Below are 12,392 nucleotides of genomic sequence, written 5' to 3'. Positions count from 1 at the left end.
TAAGTATAGCTCTTAAAAAAAAAAGGAAAGGTAGTATGTTTATTAGTGTTAAGGCTAAAAAATTGGGCCAAGTTTATCCTTTTGGTGCATATTTGGCACTGAAATTTGTATTATTTATCATTACAATCATTATTATTATTATTATTAGCATATGAGACCACTTAAATATAATGAAAATACACTCTGTGCCTGAAAAGGATTATACAGGGGCACAGTCCAGCAGGCTTGCTATGGAGAGTAATGGCTCTCTGCTGTGATTTGTGAAGCATAGTTCCCTGGCACTGACTTTCTCAATAACAAACTGTGTGAAATATCCCACAGAATTTAGAGTACTGGGGTATAAAATGCAATACGTAATCCTGTTGTTAGTAGCCCTAGACTTTATCGATGGTACATCCTATGAAAGAATGACAAAAGAGAATGGCGTGTTTTGTAGTGACACCTGTTCAAAAGTTGTAAGGTAGGAAGTGGTCTGATAAAGGAGACCATTATTTGGACAGGAGACTGTACCAAAAAAACCCACCCACAGAGATGTTGGGGCATTCCTTACTGTTTGTCTTACTGCAGAAGAATGTTCTTGCCATCTTTACCACCTGAGCCTTTGATGGATGAGTGTACCTGAACTATGGTCAGGTCTATTTTATCATGCAGGCAAACTTGAGATGCCTAGAAATAAATGTCTCTTTAAAAAAAGAGAGTAGAGAATGGTTTCTGTGTTCATTCTTCTTATACATTGCATGCTAGACTGATGAAATTGTACTTATAGCCCATCTTTCTGAGATGCTCTTAGATCCTCATTAGTCTTTCAATTTAAGATCCATCACCATTAAAAAGTGGATTGGCTGCCTCATTATCCCTGAGAAATCAAGCCAACCTTCTTTATTAAGCTCTAAGTTGTAATTTCATTTTTCCCCCTTTGCCAATTCATTTCTTATTTTTAATTTATATATTATTTTTAAATTTCCTGATTGCACATCACCAATTCAAGCACTAAATTTGGCAGATGAGATCTAATTCTTTGATCCTGCAAACCACCAACCTTTTGTGGAGGTATGTACTCCTTGCTCCCGTTGCGGTTCTTCCATTAAACCTGAAATAGGAAAATTTTGTTCTAAAATGGAACTCACTGTTGTTAGTTCTGTAGTTACTCTAGAGAAACAAAACAGTTTCAGGCAACTTGTGTGCTGCAGTCTCTGTTGTCTTGCCTTGTCTTTACTTTTTTCAAAACTGTCTTTCAAGCCCAGTTCTTGTATTCAAATTTGCCTCACCTGATTATTTGTAAAAATAGTACATCTCAAGGTGCTAACCTCTTAGCTTTTATCACTCAATTTTCTGACTTTTTTAACACTTTTCATTAGGTCATCTTCATTTATTGAGCTGGAACGGATTCTGTTTTTTTCTGATCAAGTAGGAAAGAATGTAAGCGTTTATCTTCCTGATGAAAGGGCAAACTGAGGTGAACATATTGTGGGTGATTTTCCTTTTTTTGGTTCTTTGGTAGTTTGGAGTTTTTACTTTTACAAACAGAAGAAACTTGTATTTTCCCTCCCCCCCTAGCCCCCCCACCCCCCGTTTTGTTGACTAACTATTCTTGACTGATTATTACCGCATTTCTTAGACTTTTTCAGAAAGACAGGGTGTTGTATCTTCAACAACAACAAGATAGCTCCTCAGCCAAGCATCCTTCAGCTGTTTTCGTTAAGTAGATATTACCAGAAACAATTTTACATGGTTTTATCTAAAAATCCCATGTCATCCTAGCTGCTCAGTTAAGAGAATCTGGAGAAAATGCTGCAGCTCAGCAAATTACCAGTCGTATGGCAGAAGTGATAGAGACTGAAGAAAATGTAGGGTCTGAGCCGTCTCAGAGGAAATTTGCAGGGGCTCAATGGGGGTTGGCAGTGGCTGCCCCTGAGTTGAGGTACATTCAGTATGATATACCTGAAAGCAAAGGGAGGGCATGTTGCTGCCTTTTGAGCAGAGTGGATAAAAGTGTGGTTAAAGATCTTTGGTGAAGGTGTGGATTGGCATGCAGGAGATCTGCTTGTTTTCTGCCACTAGTGAAACCATCTTGTCCGTTCAAGAGCAAATTGCGGGATCTTCTTATGCCACCAGGCTCATATGCAAAATAAAAATAATCTGTTATTGCAATTTTTTTTCTCTCTGGCACAATTTTAAACACTCCAGAATGCATAGGACATAGTTACAATGGCGTAGGATGTTTGTTACTAAATCTAGCATAATAAACTTGCAGTTTTGTCTTGGATCTCTAGATCCTACTGCCGTACAGGCCATTGTCATCAAGCAAAAAACATTTCTCCTCCTATTTCTATCTCCAAGTACCTGATCTCTACCATGTAAATGGATAGCTGGTAAGGGGTTTTTTTTGGTTGATGGTTTTGTTATAAATTGTTGTTAGTTAGCATACTTACATTATGCCAGGAGCTGTACAAAGAACATACAGTACATCAAAACAGTTCCTCTAAAGCTGGTATCTTTCAGACTTAAGTGTACTGTCTACAATTATAATTTAAATGTCGTATAAAAAAAAACCCCTCAAGCTATAGTATTACCCGTCCCTTTTTTGAATAGGTTCTGGATAACAATCTGAGTAAGCTCACAGCTTCACTCTAGAAAGCAGTTGCAGAGAAAGTCTGGTGTCAAGATGATGTAAACTGAACAAACAAAACTATTGAGCTAGTCAAAGGCTGGACAAGGGACTTGATGTAAAAAGATTTTGCCTGAATGTTCTTTCTAGAGTTTTGAAATACTTGAAATGTTTGTTAAACATGAGGTTAACCTTAAATTTTTGAGGCTAGTGTGGGGAAAAAAGGCTGTGGGGGAGGGGACAGGTGCAAGATGACCCTTATTAGAAATAATTTAAATAAGTAAATAAATAAAACTGAACAACAAAAGAGCAAACCACAAATAAACCCATAATAAAATCCTGAGAAGTAAAACGTGCTGCACCACAGTTGCGTTTCCTAAAAATCGTGTATTGCTGAGCAACCGGTATTGGCATGATTGCTAGAGAGGAGTCTCGATAACTAAGTCACCACATTTATACACAACTGTGAACACATTGTGACAGGCTGGGCAGCCTCTAGTTAATGAGCAGAAAGACTGAATAATCCTCTAGGTCAGGATGGAGTCGCCCTGCATCTGCCCCCGTTGCACTTTAGATTGTAAATAAGTGGAAGGCACCAATCAGATATTTGCTGTTTGCTTTTGGTTTTTTCCTTCTGAAGAAACTATTAATTTTTAAATAAGAATGAAATGTATTTATGTTAAAATTATATGTATTTCGGTGTGGTTATTAGCTTTATTTGCAGACAAACATCATTAAAACTAACACGTGCCTATTTAATGGTCAGTAACCATTCAAGTCAGCCACAGCTTTGCTGGGCAGTGTCTCCTAAGCCTATACAGAAATCATGCTGTCTCAATTCATCATCTAGAATTTTAACCATTCCTTTTTGACAAATAAGTGTAAATAACAGGAAATAAAAAGTACAGAGAATATTTATACTACTACATGAGTTCCCAAGGCAGTCTGAATAAGTATTTTACTTGGATTTCATAAAATCTCTGTGACCTTGCTTTCTAAGATCACAGAGTGAATACTTTTGTTACTGTAAATCTCTCAGCAGAGGCTGGCAATCAAGAAGATTAAATCAGTTTAGAAAAAAAATACTGTAAGAGTATAGAACTAATAAAAAAACCCCAGTGCAATTAAAATAGATCCATTTTTGATACCCAATTCTGAAATGAATATGGTTAGAAATATAAAATGTGTAAATAATCTTTGCTGTGGTAGAAAAACAGTGAAGTTGATGTTTCTATCTGCATATGAAGAACTTTTCTTTGCCCCAAGACACCTGAGACGGTCACTGTTGCCCTGACCCTACAGACCTCCAAAGCCTTTGGAAGCTCTGTGGCAGCCAATGGCCTTTGCCCATAGGTAGTCTCCAAGTCTTGGATATGAAGGTTTATACATAGTTAAAAGAAGTTTTTCTTCAAGATTTGAGGTTTTATTAGTGATCTTATTTGTAAGTTAAGGGGGAAAATGTTTAAAAGGATTAATTGAGAATGTCAAGTCTTTTCCTCTGAGAATAAATTCTTTTTGACTAGAACAGGAGACAGTTAACTTCTGAAAAGCATCAAGACTGATGATTTTGTCTATATAGCATTGACCTGGAAGCTCAACCATTCAGACTAATAAATCAGGCAATTTATATTTAATCATTAACTAACTCCCAAGCTGAACAGCTGTTCAAAATTAGAAATGGGTCACCCCGGCCAGGATGACATTACAGGCAATCTATAATGCATTAGAATAAAATTATAGTGATTTTTAACTGTCTGGAAATTTATTACACTGCATGTTCCAACTCTTAAACCCTTGTTAGCCAGTGTCACTAGTGATTTATGGTGCTTGGGTGGTATGGTAAAATTACTGAAGATTTAAATAGACAATCATTCTATGTTTAGTAAATCTTCAAATTTCAAAGCTATTTTGGAGAATGAGGTGGGTGCTCTTTATTGTTTATGACTTACCAGTCAGTGACAACAAGAAGAGAGAATGGATAAATCAAAAAACCCTCTTGTAAATTAATGGATTTATTGTCTTGTTGCCTTCAGTTAATGGTTTAAGAAGAATCCAATGACTTCTGTAGGCAAAAATGGATGTCTAAAATACTTCAAAACAAAACTGCTGTGTTACAAAGATTGCTGTTAGAGCTTTCAGCAGGAAGAGTCCTTTACTTGTCGTTTGTTGGACATCTCTTCTGAATGTAACTGGAGTTTAGGAGGCCTTCAGACACTAAGTTCTTGCTTTTATGCTGTGAAAAATTTAAATGCTAACTCTTTGAAGTCCAGTACTTTGATTGAAAATACGTCCATTTTCTTAGTGGATATTTTCTATATACCTATTTCATAACAAAAGGGTTTGAGTCTTCTGTTATCATAGAATTCTGTGTCTGTCTTAGGATGCCTAACCATTTCAGTAAATATTTATGATTTTTCAGAAAAATATAGATGGAAAATACTTCATGAATATCAAATTTAATGATTATTTTGTTAATTTGTTTTTGTACACACAGAAATTTATTTTTAAAATGAGAGTTATTTGAGATTGTTTTGTGTATTCTACGGCTTTCAAGAATGAGCACATCCAAGAGTATTCTTTTAAGCTTTCAAGCAGCTAGCACCAGCAAAATGCAAGTATTTCACATGAAATTATTTGAAGTATGGAGGATATTTTCTATTCAGTGCTTTTCAGTGATTTTGATTACATCATGTAAAGGACTGGAAAAATATGTTTTGATTACTGTCATTGTTCTGAAAAATAAATGTCTGTGTGGATAGTGGGTAAAGGACGGTCCTTATAAGCGGTTCAGCAGTGTGCTTTCCTTCTTTCACGCTGGCCCTTCCTTTGCTTCAGCCTGTTTGCTTACTGGAGAGTGATTTCCTGAGGTTTCCCTGATGCAAATGAATAAACTGTGAAACAGCTTCTATTTTACCCTGAATATTTCAAACAGTACAAACAAGGAAGAAAGGTTATGGCAGTCTATTCCAACTTTACATCTAGAATTTCATCAGTTTGAAGATGACTCTAATGGATGATCAATTTTTACTTTCCTTTCCACGCTAAAAATATTTGAGCATACATTCATGCATACATTTATTCCTTTGCTAGGAACTGTATACACAGAACAAAGTATAATGTGCCAAATACCGCTAGTTTGGGTTTTATACCATGTCATAAATTCCACTTGAAAAGGAGATGATGATTTGATCCATATCTTAAACATTAATTTTCTTTAAAGAAGAGACTTTGATTTCTCTGAAATTCTTTAGTCACCATTTCAATATTTTAAATAGATGGTGGGCTGTCTTTACAACAAAACTGGAACAAAATAACAGCTTTCCATATAGCTAGTGATAAGAAATCATCAATATCTGAGACCGTTCCTGACTATTCATCCAAAATATCTCAGGGTAAGCATGGTTAAGATGAACTCTACAAAGTGTACCAGGCATTCCAAAAATCTGGGCTCTCGGGGGGGTGGGGGGAAGTGAAGAAAACAATTTCTAGAGTTAAACTTTGACAGAATCATTGAGGCTGGAAGAAACCTTTCAAGATCATCTGGTCCACCCACCCTGTTCAAACTGGGTTGGTTAGACCAGATTGCCCAGGACCAAGTCCACTGAGGTTTTGAATATCTCCCAGGATGGAAACTCCACAACCTCTCAGGGCAGCCTGTGTGTTTGACCACCCTCGTCTTTCCTGCTGTCGAAACTCCAAATCATTACAGCTCTTAACACAGTAAAACTTCTGCAGCTAGTAGGTAAAACAAGCCAGACAAATTAGAGGAAAAAACCCTGCCACTCTTCTGCCTTGCCCCTTCCCTTGGAAAAAAGTGTGAGAAAAAAGTAGAAGTCACATCTCTGTTGAGGTTGAAACAGCTTTTTCTGCTTTCTTCTTTTTTTTTTTTTTCCTTCTAATATTCTTGTTTCCTTGCGTTTTCTGAATCTTAATGGAAACGATTGCACTTTGCACAAGGCAGTAGTGCCATACTGCACCTGGCAGTAGTACGCCCAATGCTGCCAGTATTGCCATGTCTCTGCCATACTGTATCTGGTCTAGACAGAAGCACCGATTACTGGGGGAAAAAAAAAAAAATCAGACAAGGGAAGGACATAGAATGATTGATGAAGAGCTCCGTTCTATTTTCTTGGCTTCAAAGGCTTCAAATCACCACTGGAACGTAAGGATTTTTTCCAGCCTTGCAGTCTTAGGAAGTGTATCTCTTGCTGACAGAGTACCTCTCCCGTTGTACTTTTGTGTGCTTCTGGCTTTTAATGTGGAGATTAAACGTTCTGTCACTTCCAAGTTGTTCAGGAGATAAAATTTTCTAATTTTGCTTTGCAGTCTGAAAACATGCGTTGGAGCCAGTCTGTTGAAAACCTCAAAGCACAAAAGAAAACTTCATGCAGTGACATCTTATTAACGGCAGCATTTGTGTCTTTGGATCCTTCACAAAATGGTATCACCGGGAACATTTCTGGATTCCTTTTCTAAAGTCACAAAAGGTAAAATTTACTGTACAAAATGGTGGTCTCCAGTGAAGATTCTGGTTTGTTAAAGATGCTGTCTTTCAAAAATTTGAAGTAGAGATCTGTATTTAAAAGTGGCTCTTTGCAGGTATTAGTTTTCCAGTATATATGTATATGTACACACACATATATACTTTCCTCAGATTACAGGTACATTTTGAAGGGAATGAGAGAGATGAAGTTCTCTTGGACAAAAGAAAATCCCTTCCCTTTCCAATTCTCCATGCCAAATTCTGTCCTTTGTGACACCTGTGTAACAGCAAATGCTATAAATAGTGATAGAGCTGTATAGAGAGACCTATTCTGCTTAGCTTTTCAGCTCCAGGAAGAGCATGTAGTTATGATGATCTCCATTTCTCTGTGCACGGAGGAAAACATGGTAGTACTCAATAGAAGCGTAGAGGCTCTAACCCTTAAAGTTGTCTCTGCAAAGCTTTCTACATCCTTCCTTATGAAGTTTTGCAGTGTTCCTTTCTTCCTTACTGTGGAGCTTTGTTTTGCCTGGAACATCTCCCTGTTCTTTTCCACCAAAAGTTTGTCTGCAGATAAAGTTCTTTCTCAAAAACCTCCTTCTACCTTACAGCCTTATGCTGATAGGTATAAAAAAATTACCCCTGTTTTCAATAGTGGGACCCTGGAAATAAATGTCATTCATAACTCTTCTAAGAATCCTCTGAAATGGATTGAACATTTTTATAAATAAAAATAGTCCATACTGTAACTTTTTACTTTTAAAGAGGCTTTCATTGAACAGCAGTGAGATAAAATACCTCACTTCAGTTTTGATTTTTTCCCTGCAAGTGGGGAAGAGTGGAAAAGAGGAGGGGAAATGTGTTTGGGAAGTGATGTTAAAAATAGGTGTTTATTAATAATCCTCTTTAGAAGGAACAATAAGTAGTTCTATGCAATGAAGTATCGGTATCGTGCAGATACGGGGACAATAGATGTATCTATATATTAAAATATTTTTCTTGCATTGTGTGAAAATTTGTTTTAGAAACCCTGATAATACCCCAATGCTGATGTTTTCCACAAGGAAACATTTCAGTTCATGGAAATGATTATATTGCTTGCCTTACAGTCCAGAGATAAAAAAAAAAACAAACCACATTTTCAGTCTTCTGGTATATTTAGATAAATGTCTTACACACAGGTGATAAATACATTGCATGCTTGCAGAAGGGAGTGTATGCCTGTTGGTCCTTTTGTGCTTGTATTTTCAGCAAGTTATTAAAAGTTAGGTTTATTCTGGGCTCTGTGATTAGAATCAGGGGTTAGACAATTTTAAGGTGGTATATGTTTTGTAATAATATAGTAACTATGACATTGTGCCAGAGAAACTGCACTAGAGGTATTGTGCCAGTCTTATTAATACTAATAATTGTGCAAATTTGGCTCAACTTAACTATATGTCATTATTTTCTTCATAAATAACCACTAGATTTACATGGGTTTTTATTTCAGTGTGCACTTTTAAAAGAATCTCCAACCTACAAGCCAGCACTAAGGTCTACACATCCCTAAGGAGGAGGAAAATTTTGATGGAAAAGTTTTTAAAACACTTCTGAATGTGTAGTTCAGGCTAAATACTGGTGATGCTGTGCTTTCCTTTAATTTATGGGTTCAGAATTCAATCCAGAAATCACAAATAAGGAAACCTGGAATAACGTCCTGAAGGAATTGGTGGGGGTTTGCCCTTTGCTTCAGCAAGGAAAAAATTAATTCCAGGTATCCGGTATAGCTCTTCTTTTATGCTTCCACTAGCCACTATTTTTTTTTCCAAATAACTTAGTTATTCACTCCCTCTTACTCTGACGTGTTGCGTTAGGCTTTTCCCTTCCCGTTTGGTAAGTACTGATTTCAGATGTTCCATTTCTTTTTGATTTCTTCTCCTTGTCAATGCCTGTGACAAGACGGCATCCAGCAAGCGTGGTGGCTGGCTGGCTGGTGGCTGCTCTTGTGTACGTGGAGATCGCCGCCTCCTTCTTCGCAAACAGGCGCTCACACGAGAGCATTGCCATAGCTGGTGCCACGCAGGGAGCTCCAAGGCTGCTTCTGCCCCTGGAGGTGGTCCCATCTGGCTTTTGACCTTGTTAACATATAGCTGAACTATATGAATAAGATACCATGGGAATCCTGTTTTTATAATCTTTGTGTAGATAAATACTGATTTATGTTCCAGAAATGCCCGCTCAGGAGCATGCATGAGCATTGAATTTGCAATATCGGAATCCGTATACGCTGAAATTTATAATATATGGTGGGGTTTTAACTTTATCAAACTATAAATATTTTTATGAAGTAAATGTCTTAAATGATTTTATTTTTTTTTAAACCTGTTATAAATACAATAAACTGCTTCTCATCACATTTCCTATTCCACATATTCTTTTGCATCTGAAACTCCACAGGGATCCTCCTTACCTTTCTGCCTAGAAAGCCTTAATTTATGTCAGCCCAGTTATCTTGTGCATTGCACTGAGTCATGTCTTGCTGCTTGGTAACCTTGCTGGATGATTATATTCCACTCTGATTCAAAGGTTCCTGTTCCTTGTGACGGAGGGCTTGGACCCGATTGCCATGTTGACGGATGATGCTGCGATTGCGGCACGGAGTAACGAGGGACTGCCCGGTGATAGGATGTCAACAGAAAATGCCACTGTTCTCACAAACTGCGTGCGCTGGCCTCTGATGATAGATCCCCAGCAACAGGGAATTAAATGGATAAAGAATAAATATGGAGCTGACCTTAAAGTCATACGTCTAGGACAGAAAGGGTATGTGCATGCTGAAGAATTGGCTTTCGTGTTTACTGCCCTGAAGTTGCCCTAATTTTTGTAAGGGATTGGTGTTTGTTGGAATGCACTTAGTTGAAGACTTGAAATATTACATCACTGCTGCTTATTTATCCTTAGCATCATTTTCCATTTAAAATGGTGCTTGAAAGAGGACCTTTTCTATGCTATTTTCAAGTGTTGAGGATGAAATGAAGTGGAAGTTGAGGTGCGCTTCTTGTGAGGAGCAAATCACTTTTTCCATAGGTAAGGTGCGAATCCTGATGATGTGACATTGCTTATACTGTACGGTTTACTCAGCAGAACACAGCACAGGCACCTTACACAGAGAAAGATCTGATCCAGTGTACGGCATTCACAGCCTTTTCAAAGTCTTTTGCTGATAAACATGTTTTTAATTCTCGTTATTATTACTAAATTATATGTAAGCTGATAGCAGTTGCATGTAATTGATCTGTTCATATCTTTTCTCATGTTTACTTTGATTTAGGGAGACAACTAGGTAAGATTTTACTGCTCCATTTCAAAGGGCTATCTGAGTTTATTTTACTGAATTTCAGATACAACACGCAATTATACAGCGCAGTAAATGATCACAGTGATGCCTCATTTTTAAATGAAGTGTTAATCATTTATCTGGTCTCCTCCTCTGAACAAACTCTTGTCCCTCACCTGCCCTCATTTTTTTTTAATTCTTTTTCCAACCCTCATAAATAATTGTGATTTTCATTTGCACCCTGCAGTACCCTTCTGCATAAATCTATATTGTCTGCTTACTTCTCCTTCCATGAATATCTACTCTCTTCTCAGTGTCTGTTGAAACAGAGTTCTTCCAAGTCATTCAGATTCAATGCCTTCAAGAAAGCATTTATAGTGTAGATGATGATTTACCAAAAGCTATAACACAAAAATATATAATTAAAAAAAAACCAAAAGCTAAAGGATACATGTGACCCCCCCAACTTCTCTATGTCAAGTCCAATGTCTTCAATGTGGGGCTATATCCTCTTAGTCGCTTATAAGAAAAGCTCCCAGCTTTATGTTGTTTAATATGAGGACTAGCAAGACCATAAGTGTAAAAATGTTGAACTCAAAACTGGCAAGCTCTTAACCACCAGAAAACTCTTTGTGAACAGTTTTGCATGGTTTAACCATGCTTTTTTAGAAAAACTTCTCCTATTATATAAAAGAAATCTTTCTATGACCAGCATTTATCTCATATTTGAGGGTTTGGGTTTTTTATTTTTCATGTTAAGTTTTCTGAAGACCATTGAAAGAGCTTTGGCTTGTGGAGAGACATGCTAACTGAAAACGTGGGTGAATCTATTGATCCCATATGTGATCCCCTGCTTGGAAGACTTACAGTTAAAAAAGGAAAGTAAATACACTTGAGTAGCCAGATTTTTTCCATGACAACTGGATCTATATTGCTTTGATTGCCACATTTGGCTTACTATTTCATCACTCTTCATGAAGTTATTTATTTCTTTTTAAAATGCAATGGCTAAAAACTGGTGATGAGTGGATATTAAAATGTTAGTATCTGCATCTGATTAGATAACAGAATTTTCTTCTCAATTCACAAATTGGATTCAAAATACCGTATAGACATGTGTGTGAGTTTCTCAATCCAAAGTGAAAATCTTTAATTTTTTTTACTTCATAAAAAGAACAAAACAAGGAGGAGCATATATTATAATTTGGCTCAAAAAAAAAAGAAAAAAAAAGGAAATATTTCATTTCCATGTTAGGCACCTATAGCAAAAGGGAAAGCATTGGAAATGGCAGGCTAGATTTGGATTTTTATATATGTATGTGTGTATATATATATATAAAAAAACCAATACAGGGATTTCCAGCTGCAGCATAACAAAAACATGCCTCTGCTTTGCAGTGTGTTGCCATAACTGTTTATTGATCCACCCCATGAAACAAATCAATGAACTGGCTTTAAAAGGGGAGGGGGGGAAGGAAAAAAATAAAAAAGAGAGGAGAGAAAAGTTAGGCTAATGAGGAAGAACTGGTATGCTACAACACAGGGCAGAGATGGCAGCAGAGGTATTGTTGCCAACGTCCCATGCATCAAACCAGTCCGGTTGACAGTGTTCAGAGATCCATCGAGGCAGATGTAGTGGTGATGTTGCTCTCTCTTCAGTTTTACCTAGTCTGCTAGCACCAAAACTCACATGCCCCATTTCTCATGCGAGTGCTCCAAATATCCGAGTACAGGGACCGTTCTGACCTCTCCCTCCCAACGGAAGGACCGCAGCTCTGAGAGCCGTGTGAGCTCCACCCCAGAGGTCTGTACCTGGGCATTCCAGTGGGAGACTCAAGTTCGAATCAGGTAACGCAAGGCTGAATTAATGTGTCTTCCCTGTTCCGACACCGCTGTGGCAGGAGTGGTGAATGGTACAAGGGAGGGAAACCTCAAGTTCTGACCTTCTGTGAGGAAAGTCTGCAAATCTCATCTTTCATTCC

General features: G+C 37.4%; 1 protein-coding gene across 1 annotated transcript in view; it reads left to right on the top strand.

Moving 5' to 3' along the window:
• Positions 1-12,392, top strand: part of DNAH11 (dynein axonemal heavy chain 11) — a 150,199-nt gene that overhangs the window by 106,311 nt on the left and 31,496 nt on the right. The window contains 5 exon segments of the mRNA XM_054815055.1: positions 2,593-2,700; positions 6,908-7,028; positions 7,031-7,085; positions 9,660-9,924; positions 11,192-11,292. Of these exon segments, the coding sequence (XP_054671030.1) occupies positions 2,593-2,700; positions 6,908-7,028; positions 7,031-7,085; positions 9,660-9,924; positions 11,192-11,292 (650 nt within the window).

Source organism: Grus americana, chromosome 2 (genome assembly GCF_028858705.1).
Source record: "Grus americana isolate bGruAme1 chromosome 2, bGruAme1.mat, whole genome shotgun sequence".
NCBI lineage: Eukaryota > Metazoa > Chordata > Aves > Gruiformes > Gruidae > Grus > Grus americana.
This window is presented reverse-complemented; position numbering and strand designations above follow the sequence as displayed.